General features: G+C 44.4%; 1 protein-coding gene across 9 annotated transcripts in view; it reads right to left on the bottom strand.

Annotated features, from left to right (window-relative positions):
- The window catches only part of MAP7D2 (MAP7 domain containing 2), a 97,769-nt gene that overhangs the window by 30,668 nt on the left and 46,202 nt on the right, over positions 1-20,899 (bottom strand). For 4 of the 9 annotated variants that reach the window (XM_040266273.1, XM_040266280.1, XM_040266277.1 and 1 more), the window contains exons 2-8: positions 20,522-20,599; positions 19,233-19,396; positions 12,388-12,502; positions 11,414-11,512; positions 9,091-9,201; positions 4,378-4,508; positions 2,714-2,823 (exon numbers count right to left, since the gene is read on the bottom strand). In XM_040266273.1, the coding sequence (XP_040122207.1) occupies positions 2,714-2,823; positions 4,378-4,508; positions 9,091-9,201; positions 11,414-11,512; positions 12,388-12,502; positions 19,233-19,396; positions 20,522-20,599 (808 nt within the window). The remainder of the gene's footprint in view (positions 1-2,713; positions 2,824-4,377; positions 4,509-9,090; positions 9,202-11,413; positions 11,513-12,387; positions 12,503-19,232; positions 19,397-20,521; positions 20,600-20,899) is intronic. The other 5 variants (XM_040266275.1, XM_040266282.1, XM_040266274.1 and 2 more) reach the window with 4 other exon arrangements.

Genomic DNA, 20,899 nt, shown 5'->3' with positions numbered 1-20,899 from the left:
GGGAGAAATATCAATAACTTCAGATATGCAGATGACACCACCCTTATGGCAGAAAGTGAAGAGGAACTAAAAAGCCTCTTGATGAAAGTGAAAGAGGAGAGTGACAAAGTTGGCTTAAAGCTCAACATTCAGAAAACGAAGATCATGGCATCTGGTCCCATCACTTCATGGGAAATAGATGGGGAAACAGTGGAAACAGTCAGACTTTGTTTCTTTGAGCTCCAAAATCACTGCAGATGGTGATTGCAGCCATGAAATTAAAAGACGCTTAGTCCTTGGAAGGAAAGTTATGACCAACCTAGATAGCATATTCAAAAGCAGAGACATTACTTTGCCAACAGAGGTCCATCTAGTCAAGGCTATGGTTTTTCCTGTGGTCATGTATGGATGTGAGAGTTGGACTGTGAAGAAAGGTGAGTGCTAAAGAATTGATGCTTTTGAACTGTGGTGTTGGAGAAGACTCTTGAGAGTCCCTTGGACTGCAAGGAGATCCAACCAGTCCATTCTGAAGGAGATTAGCCCTGGGATTTCTTTGGAGGGAATGATGCTGAAGCTGAAACTCCCGTACTTTGGCCACCTCATGCGAAGAGTTGACTCATTGGAAAAGACTCTGATGCTGGAAGGGATTGGGGGCAGGAGGAGAAGGGGACGACAGAGGATGAGATGGCTGGATGCCATCACTGATTCGATGGACATGAGTCTGAGTGAATTCTGGGAGTTGGTGATGGACAGGGAGGCCTGGCGTGCTGTGATTCATGGGGTCACAAAGAGTCGGACACGACTGAGCGACTGAACTGAACTGAACTGATATTACATTTGCTGTTTACTGTCAGGAAAGCTCCACGAGGACTGATAAGAGCACTGGACAGAGAGTAGGTGCTCTATGGGTGTTTGGTGAAGGACTGACACAGGTATGTTCTGTGAGCACAGCGAAGGGGCCAAATTCTACTCTGGCTTGTTCTGGAGAGGATGCCAGCTGAGCTTGAGTTCTGAGGGACAAGTAGTTCAAGGTGAGCAGCTCTCTCTTTGGAGCAGGCCTAGAACTGTCCTTATTTGGGTCCACATCTACCTCCTCTGTCGCCGGGGGCCTGGCCAAGTGGAGACTACTTTCATTTGCTTGGGGATTCTCCAGAGTACCTAGCACAGTGGCCTGCCCTCATTCATTCCACGAATACTTAGAAAGCATCTACTAGGTGCCCAATACTGGACAGAGTAGAAATTTCAAATATTTCTCTAAATTGAACTACATTATAAAAAGTCTGGGATTGTGTTTGAGTCTCTTTGGTGAAAGAAAGCTTTTACAAAATTCAAGTGTTATGTCCTTTAAAAATATAAAGTATTTCCTGAAACACAGCCTTCAAGATTTTCAACTTCAAAGAAATAGCACAGAGCTCACTACAAGCCTGCTTCCAAAAACTGAATTTGTATCTCTATAGAGGGAACACCCTCCACTCCGCCCCCCCGCCCCGGGCCAGTTCACCTCTGTGAAATGTAAAATGATGATAATTAAACTTGCCAGCTACTATCCATGCAGGGACAAAGAGTCAATATCCAGCAAAGATAGGGTGGAATATGGAAAAACCCCAGTAGGAACAGGTTTTTCTCTCTGTTAATGTCAGTGTCCCAAACTGATACCAGAGCAGTGATATGTAAATAGAAGGCTCCGAAATAAGACAGAGACCTCAAAGCACACCTAATGGATTTAGAGTTTGCAAAAAAGCAATACCAAACCAAAGACAGGCAATACAGGCACAGAAAGAATGTAATGGACTTCAGGGAAAAAAAACACTATGAATTCAGTAAAATGCTATGGAAAGATTTTCTCTATGGAAGGCAGATACATCAGTAACCAGTATTAGCAGTTTATCAAAACCACAGCAATCTCTGAGCAAAACGATATTAGTGGAACAGTCTCGGAAAGCAACAAATCAGAAATAAGAGCTGACATCACTTTGAAATATTTTTTTTAATTCCCAAGTGCTCATTAAAAATCTGTGTTTCTTCCTATGTTCTCTGAACCAAACTGTTGTACTATAGAAGCATTATGTGATTCTCTCTATATATACAGCTTCTTTTTTCCAAATTAAAATCATATTTCTCTTTGTTCCTCAGTACTTTTGAAGATGTTTCCATTCTACTGCTGGATTGAGTTATTTATTGAGTTATTCTTGTCAGTAAAATATTTGGTAAAATATTTAAAAGACTTAAGTCAGTGGTCACACAGTGTACATTTGTTTTTCAGTCACACAGGTTTTCATTGGTGAGTTCACTCAATTCTTAACAAAAGAATGTAATGGCTTCATTATTAAAAAACACACTGCTGATGATGACTGAGAAGTTATTATTGCCTCTCTGTTACAGAGACAGGTAAGATGAGAGGGCGTGAGAACAAGCATGGAGCACATGGGCTTCAGAGCTCAAGTACAATGCAATCCCTTCACTCCAGACGCAGCTGGAGGAGAAGGCCAAAAAAGTAGAAGGGGACTGATGCACCGAAAGAGAACAGGCCAAGTGGATCATCTGCATAAATCAGGGTCCAGTATCATCAGGCAACAAAGCCCTCAAGACCCCACTGTTTATCTAGAAACATACAGCACACCTCAGAGTGCTGGCCACGCCTTGTGGGGGAGCTGGAGGCACGTGCCACCCCACACAGAGCCTCCCCCAAAACTGCTTTAAACGTGTGACCATGGCGAAAGAAAAAGAGGCTTACTTGGATGTCACAGGAGAAGACGACCTCTTAGAAATGCTTCTCAGAGGAGACATGAGGCCCACGCTGGGAACAGAAGCAGTTGTTCTTGGCCCCCTCTTCATCTTCTCTGTCTGTAGGAGACACAGAATAGGACAGCCATGGCCCATCACTGCCATGACTTCCATGATTTTTTAAAATACCCCAGATGGAAGTGATGCACAGCTTTTTTTCAGAAGGAACCAAACAAAGCTATACTGTTTCCCACCATGGGAATCTTTGTAGAAAAGCACCAGGGGGTCATCCCATTTAGGTCATTCAGTTAGGGAAAAAAATTTCAGTCTTAAAACATAAAGAACTCCTTTTCCTTTTTATCTTACAAAAAGCTAACAAGGGAACCAGATTATGGTCCTGGATATACAGAATCTGGAATGACTACAAAGATATACAATCACTATAAAATAGCTATAGATGGGTGCAAGACAGTGAGCGGGGGACCTTGACAGTGTACCTGGTTTAACAGGAACTATAACCCCTCCATCCCTCAACATCTCCATGGCCTGCCCCACATTGGCCCTGGGCCTGGCCCAGAGCAGATGCTCCATGACAGTGGTTCTCTTCTCTCCCTATTGTAACTTTTTGCAACAAATCCTCATGGGGCCCATATTCATTAGCCCCCTTCCACAGTAATCCATCCACAGTAAAACCCTAGCATCTGAAACATTCACTTCTCCTGTGAGAACCTCAGGATCATACTGGATTAAAAAAAATAAATATGGTATTACAAAATAAATGCCCAATGGTAATGTGGTATTTAAAATAAGTCCACATGTCATATGATGCTCTTCCTTTTAACAGGTGGAGCTTAGTTCACTTCTCCTCAAGCATGAGTTGGTCTCTCTCTCTCTCTTTGATCTTTTGCTCTGGAGGAAGCCAGCTGCCATGTTGTCTGGACTCTCAAGCAGCTCTACAGAGAAGTCCATGCAGTAAGGAGTGGGGGCCTCCTGCCAAGGGCCACATGAACGAGCCATCCTGGAAAACTGCTGCCAAGTTTTCTGACAACTGCAGTCCTAGCTGCCTGCAGTCCTGACCACACCCTCATGAGAGACCCTGAACCACAACCACTTAGCCATGATGTCCTCAATTTCTGACCCAAAGAACCAGTGAGGTAATACACATTTGCTTTAAGCTGCTAAGGTTTGGGGTGATTTGTTACACAGCAAGTGGTAACTAATGAAAGTAATATGGCATATATAATTTCTAAACAAACAGACACAACTGGGGATACTGCTCAACATCTGCTTTACTGATGGTGTTAGCAAGACAACAAAAATTTTCAAAGGCCACTGCTGTGGATGAAGATTGACCCAGAACTTCAGTTCTAGTTGCCTGTAGAAGCAAGACTGGCCCAGAAGCAGACATTCTTAAAGAAGCAGAGAAAGGGCACTAGGAACATTCTTTCTGACCCCCAACCTCCTTCTGAGGGCTTTGAAAATCTATTTCAAGGCAGTAAGATTTAGGAGGGTGCAAAAAGTTACAGGATTTTCAAAGCTTGGGTGCCATTTAAAACCAAATCTTTTCCTTGAGCAGTCCCTGAAGACTGACGAAAACAGACCCCAGGTCAAGTGCAGGGAATAATCACAGTGTCAGATAACCCAGTCCCGAGGGGTGAATGGGTAGAAACCTACTGGAGAGGCCTCCACTCCGGCAGGGGCGCCTTTCCCAGCATCTCCTCCACCAGATGTAGATGCGATCTTCTTCCTCTCGACATTTCGAGTGGGAGAAGACTTGTAGGAAGATTTGAGGGAGCCAGCAGGAGCTACATGGGGACAGGCATGGGATACTAGAGTTACAGTATAAAAGCCAGAGACACAGGGAGAACAGATGGAAAAGTTGAAAGAGAGCAGAGTTGGGAAGAACACCACATTTCAGTTAAAACGTGAGACGAGCAATCCACATTCTCAAAACACTGCCGTACTTTCTCTAGTATATGCAGAATAGATGCTATCTTAAAAGACTCCCATGCTCAAGAGTCTAGGTCATTTCAGGAATTCAAAATCTGGGCTTTGGAGCCAGGTGGACCTAGCACCATCACCTAATAGCTGGTTCACCTTGGGTAGGTTACTTAATCTCTCTAAATGTCAATTCCCTTGTACAAGAGAGAGTTAACATAGCAGACCTGACTCCTGTCCTTGGAAGGGCCTGTTTATAAGGTTGACCCTTGTAAGCATCTGGAAACTTGGATTTCAGAAGGGTTCTCACCATTAACTGATGAGTAGGTCACTGTGCCTAAGCTGTTTGTACCAACATTATGATTTATGCTGAACACGTGCTTTTCTTCTGAGTCTGGAATTTGAGCATGGACCTGGCAGAAGGTGCCCATGTGACCAGCCCCCAATAAAAACTCTGGGCACTGAGTGTCTAATGAGCTTCTGTGGTTGGCAACACTTCACACGTGTCCTAACTCATTGCTGGGGGAATGTGTCCTGTGTGACTACACCGGGAGAGGATGCTGGGAGCCTGTACCTGCTCTTCCCTGGACTTTGTTCCATGCAGTTTCTCCTTTTACCTACTTTGCTCTGTAGCTATTTGCTGCAATAAATCTGAAACCTCCTAGAGAATCATCGATCCTAGGAGTGGTCCTCCTGATGCATTCTTTGTTCTCAAAATGGGGATACTTCCTACTTCCCAGGAATTTTTTGTTTGTTTGAGACATAATTCATATATCATAAAGTCACCCCTTTAAAGGTATACAATTTAGTGGCTTTTAGTATATTCAGAAGGTTGTGCAACCATAACTATGCTCTAATTCCAGAATATTCTCAATATCTGCAAAAGAAACTCTGTGCCCATTAAGCACCCACTCCCCTTCCTCTCTAGCAACCACTTGTTTGCTGTCACTCTGGATTTGTCTATTCCAGACATTTCATATAAATATAATCATATCACTTGTGGCATTTTCTGCCTGGCTTCTTTCACTGAGCATAATGTTTTCAAGGTTCATCATGTAGCATGTGTCAGTAATCCATTCTTTTTCACAGCTGAATAATATTCTACTTTATAAAGAAAAACATTTTTTCAATACATTCATCTGTTGTTGGACATCTGGGTTGTTTCCACTTTGCAGCTAGTATGAATAATGCTAAGACTTGTATACTTTGTGTATGTTTCAATTTCCTTGACTCTACATCAAAGAGTAGAATTGCTGGTTCATGTGGTAACTCTAACATTTTGAAAAACATGCCAGACTGTTTTTCAGAGCACCTGCAACATTTTACATTCTCACCAACAATGTATGAAGGCTGTAATTTCTCCTCATCCTCACCAATACATATTACAGCTGACTCTTGAATAATACAGGTTTGAAGCACATGGGTCCACTTACACTCAGATTTTATTCAATAGTAAATACTACAGTACTATCTGTGGTTGGTTGAGTCTGTATGGGGAACCAAGACAGAAGGCTGATTATAGTTATATGCAGATTTTTGACTGAGGCGGCTGGTACCCTCAACTGCCAAATTGTTCAAGGGTCAACTGTATTATCTTTTTTCTTTGAATTTTAGTCATCCTAGTAAGTATGAAATGGTATTATGATTTTGATTGCATTTCTCTAATGACTAAGAATGTTGAGCATCCTGTCATGTGCTTATTGGCCATTTTATATATTCTCTGCTGTGCTATTTCTGCACAACTACCTGTACACAGATAGAACAAGGTAGAGGACAATATGTCATTTATATGTTATCTCACTGAATACACTATATCTTGGGAACTGAGATGGAGACCCAACATGCCTAATGTGAGCATGGCGTTATTTGCAAACAGAAAATGCTAGTCCTCATTCACCATGCCATGACAGTTTGATCTGCTTTGGTCAAGGAAAGGCTTTGATGATGTGGCCCAGTGTTTCCTGGACTTTGGTGTGCAGATCTGGTGGAGCCTGATTAGTGAGGCTCTAGATATTTGTGCTTACTATGCCCAGCACTGTGCTATTTCATTTAACCCTCATGCCAATTTAAAGTAACTCTACTTTATAGATGAGGAAACAGAGGCTTAGAGAGATTAATTAACTTACCCAAAGTGGTAAGAGCTAGTAAGTGGTAGGGCTAGTTATGGGATTTCTGAGATTGCAGTGTATAGGCTATTTTTACCAAACTGTCTGGTTAAAAAAGTCTACTAGCCTCCATAGCTCATGAAATGGATTTCTTTTCCTAATCCACATGCCCTCAACCATAAAATAACTTACTCACCTCTGTGACTCTTGAAAGACAAGAAACATAGCAACAGTAAATCACTGGTGGATAGAAAATGTTATTAACCATTGAAGACATTTCATGAAGCCAGGAAACAGGAAGCAAGATACAAAAATTCAGGAATAACCCATAGGCTGACCAATACCACTTGGGGTACCTTTCTCAGTGTCACCAGCTTGGCCTCTTTTACCTGAGTCACTGGCCTGCTCAGAGAGCATGAGTGTACTTCTGCTTCTGGCTAAAGAAGCCTGTGTGGGTGTCAACAGTCACATAACAAGAAATGTTTCCATGGGACTAAGCTGAGGGGTGGAATCAAATGAAAATTTTAAAAAGCAAAATCAAAACAAAATAAAATGCCTACAACAACACAGTGCCTGATGAAAATCAATTTTGGGGTGGCAGAATGAATGTGGAAAATAAAAATATTGTAGCAAAGGCTGGCTTTGGAGCTTGTCACAGTAAAAGAAAATGGATGATGTGTCATTTAGAGCTTGGGAGAGTGCGTTACTTCTCTTGGGGTGCCAGAATTCATTCAATATGCTACTACAGAATTACTGTATCACCAGAAGAGACTTAGCCCGTTTTTCAAGATACAATATGGACTCAAGAAACCATTTACTCACCAAAGTAGCTCTAACACTGAAAAAAAGATTACTCCTACAAAACACTTGTTTTAGGTCCTCTGTTAGGAAATATTTTATAACACACTGATTTTGTTAATGTAGAAATGTGCATCCTTTCATATTTTTTCCCATATAAACAAGAGCAAAGATTAAATAAGAAACATAAAAATAAAAATAGCCAACTAATTATCAGCTTTAATGGAGTTAAGGAGCAGTATTGATACTCTAAAATTTAGTGACTGAAATGTCATTCTGATGGTTTGGAACATATTGTGTGATAATGGATTAACTTTTCAATTACTTTGTATTTTTTGGATATCCACTAGCCAGAAAAATGGTTTGGGAATTTCAAAGTTTCAATTAATAATACACAAGCAGATAACTGAGTGGCCAGCAATATATAAATATCATACTGATTATCTTTATACATTAACCAATGCAAATATGAATTTAACATTAATTTAATGAATGAAAACATACAGGACATACAAATAGAACAGATACATACAGTTAAAAGCATGTAGATGTTTTCTCATCCAGCTCTTAGTTAATTCAAGGTTTCTAGCACTTACCCATGAACTGCATCAGAAATCATCAACACTGACACTCACGGGTTCTCTGACACACAGGACAGACCTCTGTGCTGGAGGTGCAAAGTTAAAGCCAGAGGGAAAAAACCAGGAAGGCACACTGGCATCTTCAAATTCACTGGCATCTTCAAAGTCACAAACATCCTCCTGCTTACCCCCTGGTGATGACTCAACATGTTAAATATTCCACTGGCACCGGACACTTCTTCATTAATGCTAAGATATGCATTTAATGCATAGAGAGCTTCCCTCCCTTTTTAACCTACACATTCTAAAAGGTATCAATTCAGACTTAACAGTGCCTTCTCTGAGCCTCCATTAGAACACAGCTGAATCTATTCAGTTTCTGAAACTGGCACTGTCCTATACCCATCATCTCCCACCTCAAAACAGAAAATGCCACCCATCCTTTCGCCCTTTTAAAGATTTCATATTAGTTCTGAACTTCTGTTTTCCAAACAGAAATGAGACGGCTTACAGATCACAGACAAGAGCAGAGCCCCATTTTTTCACATATCTGAGTCTCCCACGTACCTCTGCCTCATCAATCCCGCTGTGTCTGGCTAACCAACAATAGCACACCAATAACTGGGCAGTTGCTTTTTTAACAGTCACATCTGTCCACTGGTCAATTAACTCCAGGCCATGATAACGTCTATGTGCACTGTGGAAAATGGAAGTCTCTTTCAGACTGGGAGACTAGCATTAACTCCTATCCCTTTCCAACAATGACCTTGCTCTAAAGAGCAATGCCACTTTCCAAAGTCCCATTAGTGAGGCCCGGGGGCTCCCACACACAGATCACAAGGCTAGGAGATTGGGGGTATTTGAAGAAGGCTCAAAAGAGGGGCTCTCACAAAGACTGACATTAACACCAATGCTCACACTAGAAAGAAGAAAACTGGAGAGACCAGGTCTACACGTTCACTTGCCTCGGTCTGGGGAATAGGATATTGCCGCAGTGGATGAAGACAGGCGCTTACTCATGGGACGCTCCGTCTGCTTTGGCAAATTCATGGTTGATGTTGAAAGTTTGTCACATGCTGCAGAGAAACGCATTAAAGACATTGGTATTCACACCACTGTCAACCAAGAAACACATTTTCCAAAGTGTTCTTCCTGCCCTCATCCACACGCCTCTGAAACCACTGCGGCACAGCACGCTGCCTCCAGCTCCCTGCTCTCTACTGAGCAAGTCTGAGAAGGCCTGGGCCACAGCAACCATCTATTTGAAGCAAGTTCTTCTCTTTCACTGCTCAACTTTGTGCTTCTCTTTGATTTCAAATATTCAACCTCACTCAACTGTTCAACTAAAGCCATGCTAATCCCACCAGCCAACCATTTCCTTGTGTCCAGGGACTTTTAAGTATATTCAGACCACACGGAAACAAAACCAACCTGGACCGAGAGACCAATCACCACTGCCAAATGTTGTATGATCTGACTGAGACTGTGTGAGCTGAAATCGGACTTTTTCTGAGGTTATCTAGAGCTCAGGTTGCAGAGAGGAGTAATTTGTAAAGCAAAGAGCTGTATTTAAAGCAGAACAACCTTTAGCAGTTGGTTTCTTGCTCTTATAAAGAAACAGGGTCACAATGGCCCTTTCTCAAAAGGCTCTGACTGTTTATGGTAGGATTTCAACATGCGGTCCTGGGTTTGGTGCTCTTAATTGCAGCCATTATTTCAGACAAGCTTGTAAAGGAAACCATCACAACAACTGGAGAGGTGCTAACAGTACCAGCCAAGCTGTGTCGGAGCTTTAGGCAAAAGGAAAGATGTGTGGCCCCGGCTCTAAAGGAAGCAAACTCATCAATAATATTTTCAAAATCTGCTCTTCTATTCATCTTGTTTACAAATGAAAGAAGTGCCATGCATGACAATTTCTCCTGACCAACTGATGATCCTAAATAATTTTTAAATAACTTAGACTGCAGTAAAATGATATTGTTTGGGTATAAATAAAATATTTAAACTTAAAATATTATGAGTTTAATATACTTTTCAGTGTTTCAGTAATTTTTTCAAGTATTTCAATGTTCTGGAAAAAATGACCATTAGAAATTACATAAAATCATGTCTCTAGGGATACATATTTCCCCTTCTGCCTCAGGCTCCCATATGGCTCAGCATGGTACTAGTCTTTGGAAATTCAATAGTTTGTTCATCATGAATGATCCTGTAGTGATTTTGATTAAAAGATTCTTTTATCTTGATTACTGAGATTTGGGGTGTTCCCCTAAAATGAGAGCTCTGGTCACATACCACACCTCACCCTGGCCCAGGGCTCTGGGTGTGATTTCTAAGGAGTAATTGTCAATTCTACCTGCCCCTCTCTGGGCGGAAGGCCAGTGCCCACATGACAATGAATGTGGTCCAGGCAGCAAAGACTCTGCTATTCAGCAGCACCAATAAAAATTATTCTTTGTCAAAGAGATGCTGGAAATCAAGGATATTTATTCCTACGGCTATAATTTGACCTTCTGGGTAGGTGGTAAACATTGTATCCTTTACATCTTGTTTTTTCTTTGCCAGCCAAAGATGGGTTGAATTTCTGAAGTCATCATTAAATGGGAGCAAGGTTTTGCTAGTTCTGTTCTTGATCTAGACCCTAAGAATTTCCCAGGCCTGCATACAAAACAGAGAGCCTATTAGAGAGAGGAAATCAAGAACGAAGCCAATTTATCTCCTTGTCTGGATTCACAGTGTTAGTACTGATAAACTCAAATGCCTCTATAGGAATCCGTAACATTCATACCTGCTGCTGCTGCTAAGTCGCTTCAGTCGTGTCCGACTCTGTGCAACCCCATAGACGGCAGCCCACCAGGCTCCCCCGTCCCTGGGATTCTTCAGGCAAGAACACTGGAGTGGGTTGCTATTTCCTTCTCCAATGCATACCTAACACTGTATAATTATAGGTTTTGGTGACCAGAAGTGACTGAAATACACTACTACTTAATGCCTAAAACCAGTGATAAATTAGAGTGTTAAAGATCTAAAGGCACAGAAGTCAAACACTGACAACATTTTCAAGGCAGAAGTTAGTGAGCTAAAGATGAGATGTCTCCAGGGTGCTAGGATGTAAGGCATGCATGTTCGACGATGACAAATAAAGAAATATGGGCACGTCATTTGTATCTCTAGAAAAACAGTTCTAAGAAATCAATTGCAAAAGTGTTCAAGACAGACACAGTGATGGAGGAGGGTGACCGGGACAGTCATCACAAAACGCCAAGGCACAGTGATGCTCAAATATACCGTTGGTTGACTCAGCAGCGGCGGCAGTGGTCCCTGGGTCCAGAGGGAGGGTGCTGGCTGCTAAACCTAGAGGAGGGGGTGGGGTATTTCCTGATTCACCTACACAGCAAAAAAAAAAAATCAGACCAAAGAGAGATAAAAGAAAAAAGTTCCAATTGCGGGTTGATTCTCACTTGCGTTAGGAAATTAGAAAAAGTAACTGGGATGGGTTGTTAACTTCTCCAGATTAAAACAGAAAAATATATTCACTGACAAAAGATTGTGTATGCTAAGTCACTTCGGTCGTAAGAACAATATAATAAAGTCATGAAACTGTACCACACATGTAAACCCATTTGCTCTCGGAAAGAGCTGTTATACAACTCCTGCATAACATAATGGCAGACACAGAAAAGAAGACACTGAAAAGATGGCAAAGCCACCCAGGGACTAGTAACAATCCATACATTAAATTAAACATCTGAAAATTTAAAGATGAGTATGAACTGGATAATGAAATAAATAAGTCACCTTGAAACAAAACTGAAAGAGCAACAGAAATAAATGATGTGGACTGAAGGACCCCAGCCCCCTTTAGGGGTTACTGCTGCTCAGGCTTTCCCAGTCAAGCTGTAGCCATGACTTAGTCCACAGCCACTGACCTTCCCTGAAATCAGGTTATCTCTGGGCTTGCTAGGTGGATCCAATTAACCAGGCTCTACATTCATTTTCTTTGCTTTTTCTCTTGCTTTACCTCAAAGCCCAGTTACTGTATCAACTGCTGTTTGCAAGCAAAAAGAATGAACAGATCTCCTTCACAAGAAATGCATACACAGGAAGCTTGGCAGCTTTAAACATCACATCTGAAAAAGGTACCTGCACACCGGTATAAAGCACCCCTAGATCTTGTGGGTGCTGGTCTGCCCATGGTCTCCCCTTCCTGCCCCGAGATCTCCCCAATGGGCCCTGCGATGCAAGGACAGTCTTCCACTCACCATCACGTCCTCCGGGTCCGGCAGCCAGTGATGCTCCTCCCGACGAGCACTTCTTCTTCAGCTCCAGCTGCTGCGAGCGCTCCAGAGACCTGCGCATCATCGCCTCCAGCCGCTCCTGTCCAGTTCATGCAAGAGAGAGCAGCATTAAGCACCCAGCCCCACCGTACTGTTGTGCCTCTGCGTGGGTGTGAGTCACCAGACAGGGCTCTCTCCTCTGCATCCAAAACCCAGGCACGCGTGCTCGCCCCACCACACCAGCGCTTTCTTAGTGGGCGGAGAGTAAACGCTGCGGCTACTGCGGGCTCCCAGCGTCAACACCTCTCCCTTCCCTGGAGAGAGGCGGCTGCTGCAGCAGCCAGGCTTTGATTTGGTTAAGAATAGTGCCAGGCCAGAGTTAACTCCCTGACACCAATCCCATCCAGCAGAACTGGAACTGTGCTCTAGAACCAACTGCATCCTCTCGAGTTGAAAAGCATACAGCACTATGATTTGAGCAAACTGAAATTAAGATATAATTTGAATTTTAGTAGCCTTAAACATAACTTTTTGGGGTGATACACCATGATTTTGAAGTCTATTTTACAAGGTCCCATTTTCATCTTAGAACTTCTTAAAGGGGAATTAACTGTGTTCTCCATTGTAACACTTTTCTGCTTGTGATACATAGTATTCCAGAGATAATACTGCAGATTTCAAAATTTTAAAAGACACAAGAGTAGGGAAACTTGTGACTACAAAATTAAGCATTTACCTATTCTCACATGTAGATGGGGGGAAGGGAGGAAGAACTAAACAGTTTTTAGCCAGAAGATAAAAACAACAACCAGGTTTCTCTCCTAACAGAGCATTTATCAAAAGCACGCCCCTGTACTAACCCAACTGTTCTTTTCATAAAGTTGGGCCTGATTGCTGGCAAATCTCTCCCCGGCACTGGAGTGAAGCTGTCCTAATTTTGTGCTCCCTACAACCTCAATGACACTGCAAATCCCAAATCCACTCCCTGCCTCCACTGGAGAAAGTCCGTAGAGTAAGTGGTTACATAGACACCTTTTCACCCTCATAAAACTAACCCTGAGGTGCTGGGCTAATCCTAGTCGAATTTCAAACCCAAAAGATATTATTTTCTCATGGCTTAAATAAAGAAGTGAGCAAAATTAATTTAGAGTAGCACCAAAGGAGTGACTATGATTAAGAAGTGGGGAAAGGCTCCTTTATTTCACTCACTTGAAACACAGAAAGGCCACTTAGGAGGCATGTGGATCTGCCTTTCTGTCCATACCAGAGGAATGAGATGAGCATTCTCCACATCGCAGACTCTGCTGCATAATTTTTCCTCCAAAGAGCACTGCATTAAAAGATGGCCTCTTCAGGGACCTATGAGCAGAAAGGATATTTCTTTCCTCCAGTAAATCTCAGATTTGTATTTGCTATTAACTGTGCACTAGTTTCTGGCTGAGACTCTACAATCATGAGTGTGCATTTCCTGGCAGAATCCTGTCCTCACGACCCTGGCCCATTAAATTCTCACAGTCAGTCCCAGCAGTTTGTACAAGAAAAGATAGGGGCTTGGAGGAACTAGAACTTTTTAACTATTTGAGGACTGAAGTCTAGTCACTCAAGATTGGAGCTCAACGGTATTTCATTATGTAGATTTAACATCAAGTATTTAACTTTCCTAAATGAAATCAGTCCTGAATATTCATTGGAAGGACTGATGCTGAAACTCCAATATTTTGGCCACCTGATGGGAAGAACTGACTCATTGGAAAAGACCCTGATGCTTGGAAAGACTGAAGGCAGAAGGGGACCAGAGAGGATGAGATGGTTGGATGGCATTACCAACTCAACAGACATGAGTCTGAGTAAGCTCCGGGAGTTGGTGATGGACAGGGAAGCCTGGTGTGCTGCAGTCCATGGGGTCGCAAAGAGTGGGACACAACTGAGCAACTGAACTGAACTGATTTAACTAATGACCTAATCTAAGTGTTGAAATCTTTCACCTCAGGGTGAATTTAGTATTGAGTGGGTTATGGGAGACTGCCTACATGCCAGAAGGACCTCACAAGATAGTTGCTCATCTATTTGGACACTAATGAGGACTAAGAACACCAAGACTGATCAGCCAGCCACATCACTGAACAGCTATCTAGGGGCATAACCATAAGGGAATGCCATCCACAGCCAGACCTAGTCCTGAGTCAATAAGTTACCTTTAGAAAAAATACCTGTCATCCATCCCCAATCTACTGAGCTGCTCCAAACTCTACCATGAGAGATTCATTTCTTTGAATCATAAGCAGGCTTATGAAAATGACATTACCCCTGAGAGAAGACACAATCACTTTGTGTCTTCCCTTTGGGGGAGATGATGAAAAATAGGCAATAACCAAGGTCTCTGGTGGCTCAGTGGTAAAGAATTCGACTGCCATTGCGTGAGATGTGGGTTTGATCCCTGATCTGGGAAGATCCCCTGGAGAAGGAAATGGCAACCCACTCCAGTATCCTTGCTTGGGAAATTCCATGGACAGAGGAGCCTGGCGGGCTCCAGTCCATGGGGTCACACAGTCAGACATGACTTAGCAACTGAACAACAACAAACCAAGCTCTATGGTAAGTGGGCTTATAAAACCCAAAGTTGTCAGAATGGGATGATGCTTTTTCCAAACATGCCAAACCAAAACTTCACTCTTATTAGAGGTTAGTCCTATTTAGTCCCATATTACATAGTATGTGTGTGGATTTTTCTGTTCCTTCCTGTGGTAAGACTGTAAAGAATCCTAGATTTGGAGTCAGAAGATATGAATTGAAATCCCACTTCTGCCTGCTATCTTTTAGCCCCATGATCCTGAGTAAATCATTTGATGCCATCCTTGGGCATTAGTTCCCTTGTCTATAAAATGGGGATGATATTACCTATATTACAGGTCATTCAAATTTACAAGATAATAGCAAGCATAATAAGTCCAATGCTAACTGGATCCAAATTTGATGAGGAGGATTATTAACATGGCAATTTATAGCAGTGGTTCTCAAACATGAGTGAGCTTGCATCAGAATCCCCTGGAGGTCTTGTTAAAACACCAGTTGCTGTGCCCCACTGCCAGAATTTGAGCCAGCAAGTCCAAGGTGAATGTCCTGAGAATACATTTCTAACAAATTTCCAGGAGATGTTCGTACTGTTGGTCTTGGGATGGTACTGAGAACCACTGGTTAGAAGAAAGCCTGAGCACGAGGGAGCATGTTGAGAAACTTCAATCACATCAGAAGAACAGTATTAATAAATATCAGAGCTGCATACTGCAAATCCTGCCAAGTTCTAGCTCTCCTGAGTATCATCTGATCATCAACAGAGGATGGCGAAAGAGCAACGCAGACTCTTGTCCCTAGAATGTCCTCTCCCAGGTGGGGCTTAGCAGAAGGAAGGAATGAGGGCAACTTACCCTTGACCCCTTGAGCTCTGGCCCTAGATATGCCTGGATGAACTTAACAGGAGAACCACGACCAGGGTGACGCTCTGAGTTGGCCAAGCAGTATAAAAAGCCTGTGGCAGGGCTTGGCCTGGCCACTGTTACCCAGACAGTGTCTCAGGCAGGAGTGGAGGGTTGACACACCTTCCCCGTTGCACTTACTCCATGCATTTGGGGATGAGAGAGTGGGGACAAGCCCCCAAATGGTCCTAAGCAGGGCTCCGTGGAGGGCCTTTTTCTCTGGAAACAGACATCCACATCTGGCTAGAAAGCCACGTAATCACCATGGCCCTATGCCAGCCAACACCCTCTAAGAGCAGCCAGCTCTCATCTTAAGAAGTTTTCATTTAGTTGAGTTCAGAAAGGTCTTGTTTTTACAATCAGCCTGGTGGGTTTTGTTAGGTATCAAGCAAGAAGAAGATAAGAAGTTGTGATGTGTTAAAGTAACTTACAGAGATGAAGGTACTCTTTGAAAGAGGCCTTTCCTGGTTATCTGTTTAGCAGGAGGAACAAGGAGTTGGTTCCGAGTCATGAAACTATACTTCCCTGAGTGGAGAAAGGTGAGTACACTGTGCTGTCACCCTTAACCCAGGGAGGTTAAGGTTCTGGTTCCAGAAGCTTGATGCTGGGGAGCTATGTGGCATGTGAGGGTTTCAAGAACCCACCCCGAGGAGAAGGCAGTCTACAGAGAGAGAATGAGCTCAAGGTCAGGCTGCCAAGTGGACACTGGACTCCCCCTTCCCTAGGACAGGCCTGCCTACCTTCTAGCCTTTGACACCTCTGGGAGCTTCTGTGGTGTCAGAGAGGAGGCATCCACGCTGAGTCTGGGGCTCACCTGCACAGATGTGAGGTGTTACCAAGAGCGACAGCAAGGCCAACAACCCTAGGAACCTGGAGCCAGGGCAGGGCTGGTGGGGAGGCGAGGAGTCAACAGGCCTTTTCTGAGCTCCTAACATCAGACTGGAGAGGCAAGAGTTGGTGGGGAACACACTTTCTAGCAAGATAGAGAAGCAAAATGGAGTGACCCATCTTCCTGTAAAGGCTTCTCCCTGGTTGACAGAGATGGGCCCTGACAGAAAGGACTGAGATAATCCTGGCATTGTGGAGCGTCTCCACAGCCACATGCCAAGCAGGGAGCAGCCCTCCTCAAAGATCTCCAGCGAACCATGGAGGCAAATGCAAAGGCTTTCCTTCGGAAAGGCTCCTGCAGCAGAGAGCTAGCCATCCCCTCCAAAGATCCCTCATGAGAATGCCAGTCGGACCTCAGCCCCAGCAGAGCAGTGATGACCAGGTTGCATGGGCAGAGTCCCTGATCTCCACTGAGGTCTCCTGGGGCTCTAAGGGCAGGAGCAGGTGGGGCAGGGAGCCCACCACTTCCTCGGGTTGCTCTGTACCCATGGGAGGCCCAGTTCTCAGTCTTGCCCTGCTGTGTCTGGGGAAAAGGGCATGCAAGCTTGGTGTGTGTTTGCTGGCCATAGGCAGGCAGCCAGCCCCACTACCCACCAGCATCACGTAAGGGGTGAAAGGGAGCAGACAAAGCAAACAGGAAATCAGCCCAAGCACAGCAAGCGAGTCAGCTGCATCAGGACTAATCAGCTGGCATGACTTTCCCTCATCTGCAAGAGACTGGAGTCCGACGTAAAATGATTGACTTAAAATGCCTCTGGCACTATTGTTCAATATAAAAAAGAGTACAGAATGCCTCAGAGGTGGACCTGTGTGGCACTGTCAGGGGTGGTGCAGGCTAAGGAAGTGTCTCCTGTGTCTTTGAGGCACCCTTTCCTGGAAGTGGCAGTGACAAGCATTCCCTGCAATCAGCAATCCCGCAGGGGGTCAGGAGTGGAAGTGCAGGGAGGAAGACCAGCTGTGAGTCAAGGACAGGAGGATGGGAAGAAAGGGGCGAGTCCAGCGACTCACGGCAAATGCCCAAGCTGGGAAAGGAGAGGTCCGTCCCGGTCACTGAAACAGCCAACTCACCATGGCTTTTCTCTGGGTCTCCACGCCCTGTGCCATCATCTTTTCTGGGCAGCTCTCTCTTGACCGTGCTTCAGCCAAGGCCAGCTGAAGTCAGTGAAGGGAGCAGTTACTCTGTGCTAGTGCTTTGCCGGTGCTTTTACAAAAGTCACCTTCTTTAAGTCCTGTGACCACCTCTCTGTTCTGGGCTGAGAAGAATGAGTTCTTAGAGGAGCTGTGGGACTTGGCTGCCAGCTGCCGGCTGCCTAAGTGGGAGAGCAGGGATTTGCACCAGGAGCTCGCAAAGGCACATAAGGATCCGGCTGAGACAGCAACAGTGAACTGTGACTAAGACCTTGCTTCAGGCCTCCATCCACTAAGAGGAGCAAAGAAGCTGCCACTGAAGCCTGTCTGCTGTGGGCAAAGACGGTTCTAACTGTGTGTATGTGTGCATGATTGTGGTTTTTTTTTTTTTTTTAAGTTAAAAAAAAGACCAAAGGGTAAAGACAGTGATAATTCAGAGATTTAAAAGAAATACTGAATTTATACCAACATCTCTGTATCTTATGGGCTTCCCTGGTGGCTCAGATGGTAAAGAATCTGCCTGCAATGCAGGAGACCTGGGTTTGATCCCTGAGTCAGGAAGATCTCCTGGAGAAGGGAATGGCTACCCATTCCAGTATTTCTGCCTGGAGAATCCCATGGATAGAGGAGCCTGGTGGGCTACAGTCCATGGGGTCGCTAGGAGTCGGACACAACTGAGCAACTAACACTTCCACTTTTCACTCTATCTTACAGTGCTGGCAATTAACAAACTTCTATATTGTTCATACTAAATGATGAGTCACTATACCTTATGAATAAAAAATGATCATCAGCTGATACAAAGCTATGATTATACTCTTAAAATATACTTGTTAAGAAAATCTACACCCCAAATATGCTTTCTAAATATACTTTCAAAGTTTAGTAATAAAGGACTCTGTTAGGTAATTACATTCCATTTCTTTTTTAAAACATAACTAGAGAGAAAGGATGATTAAAGCAAGAACCTGCATTAAAATATAAATAGACTAGCATGTTTGTATTGGAAGGTAGGCTATTTGATTTTCCAGCAGTGACTACAAGATCACGTTACCCTCTACACTCACAGCCCTTCTTCCAGCCTCATGTCTGCCCCAGAAGCATGGATGCCTCGAGTAACCCCCAGGTGGATGTCATTCAGTCCCCACCCATAATCCCCTGAGTCTTATCATCAGAGAAGACATCTAAAAGAGGATGTCCTGGAGTCCACCAAGTCCACCCTCTTGACTTCAGAGACAAAGAAATTAAGGCCCAGAGAGGCCAACCAGCTTATCTGAGGTCACACAGCAATAAACTGCTAAGTTGAATGGATCTGTCTCTTTGCTCCTGTTCGGCCCTCACCTCCTCCTCCCGGAGCTTCTGCTTCCTCTTCTCCTCCACAGCCGCCCTCTTCTGCTCCTCTCGCTGCCGCTGCTCTTCCAGCTTCTTCCACCGCTCCTCAATTTGCTTTTCATACTGGAGCTTGGCTCTCTTCTGTTTCTCCAGGATTTGCTGCTCCCGGGCAGCTGGGGGAAGGAAGGCAGAAAAAAGGTGTCATTACCAGAGTACCCCAGGCCATTTGGCTTAATACCAACAATGCAGAAGTGAGACTGAACCCCAAAAAGGAGCCCAGAGGGATCGTAGGCTGCAGTAACTGAGAGGAAGGGTTCTGGCACCTCCACCACTAGGTGGGTGACCCCAGGCCTATTAGCCACGTCCTCTGTCTGCCTCAGCTTCCTCTTCTGTGAAGTGGGGATGTGCAACATCACAGTGTTGGGGAGACCTAATGACACAATGCAGAGAAAGCAGACAGTCACCGCCCCTACACGTGGGAGCTCTATCTGTCATCACCATCAAGTCAGACTTGTCCCAGTGGCTAGGCCACATGGGGGATTGAGAAATGAGAGCTATCAGGGTATCATCATTCAGGATACATTAGCTGTACATACACTGCATACCAGATGCTGAACTGGGTGAAAGTAAACAGAAGAGGATGAACAGGACTGTCTTCCTTCTTGCGACATTTACTAAGGGGCCTTAACTCCACCTGGCCAAGCAGGCAAGGGTTCCCTGGAGGATGCAATGTCTGAGGTGACCATGAAGAGGCAGTCAAGGAGACGGATTCACAAGCTCCTCTTCCGTCTCAGTGCCCTAGGGAAGCCACTCTCTACCTACCTGAGGCACCATGTGGGGAACAGCCCTGATGCTCTGTCCACAGCCTGCAAGGTAGGACAGCCTTTCCCAATAGGACAGCCTTTCCCAATTGGTTCCCTGTCCTAACATATAAATGGCCTGTGTTGATTTCCTCTGTTCCTCTAAGGATGGCCCTTTAGCTGCCCTGGGCAGAGGTCACCTGAAGAGGAGGGAGGTGTGCAGAGAATGTCTCACATTCTTCGGCACCCTATCCACAGCTGTAGTGCAGTGCCAGTAACAGAGCTTCAACACGTGCTCAGTGAGTAAATCAACTGCCCTGAGAATTATGTAATATCTGTGAACAGACCAGTGGTAATGATGGTTTGCTCCCCGTTTTCCACGTTGACCTAGCAACTGTCCCAGTTCTTTTCTCATTTAGTCACAAATTTCTAAGAGTCCTGAGAAAAGACACCATCCTCTACTCCCTTAGACCTAAACAGCCAAAGTGCACAACTTACCAAGACATTTTTCTCTTTCTTCTCGTCTTTCTTTAGCTAGTCGTTGTCTCTCATCGGATTTTAAAAATCCTTCCATGCCTACAAGAGAGAAAACACGATTAAAGACTTCACTCTCCCCATCTGCTGAGTGCCAGGGGGCACTGGGGCCGCACCCAGAGTCTGGTCACACACACACATCAGCATCAACATCACTTCACCCGCAGAGTGAAGTGATCCATCACTCCCTACCACAGGGGAGGATAGCCCAGACCTAAGAGTTGAGGAGTGGTAGCTGTGGCTGTCACGCTCACCCGCCAAGCTGGGCTGAAGTGGCCCCAGGCCAGCCCTGGAGAACTAACCTTCCTCCTAGTTCTCTGGCTCCAGGCCTGGCCCCAAAGG

This window comes from Oryx dammah, unplaced genomic scaffold, assembly GCF_014754425.2.
Source record: "Oryx dammah isolate SB20612 unplaced genomic scaffold, SCBI_Odam_1.1 HiC_scaffold_23, whole genome shotgun sequence".
In the NCBI taxonomy this organism is placed as follows: Eukaryota; Metazoa; Chordata; class Mammalia; order Artiodactyla; family Bovidae; genus Oryx; species Oryx dammah.
Note: the sequence above shows the minus strand (reverse complement) of the source record. Positions and strands in the feature narration are given on the sequence as shown.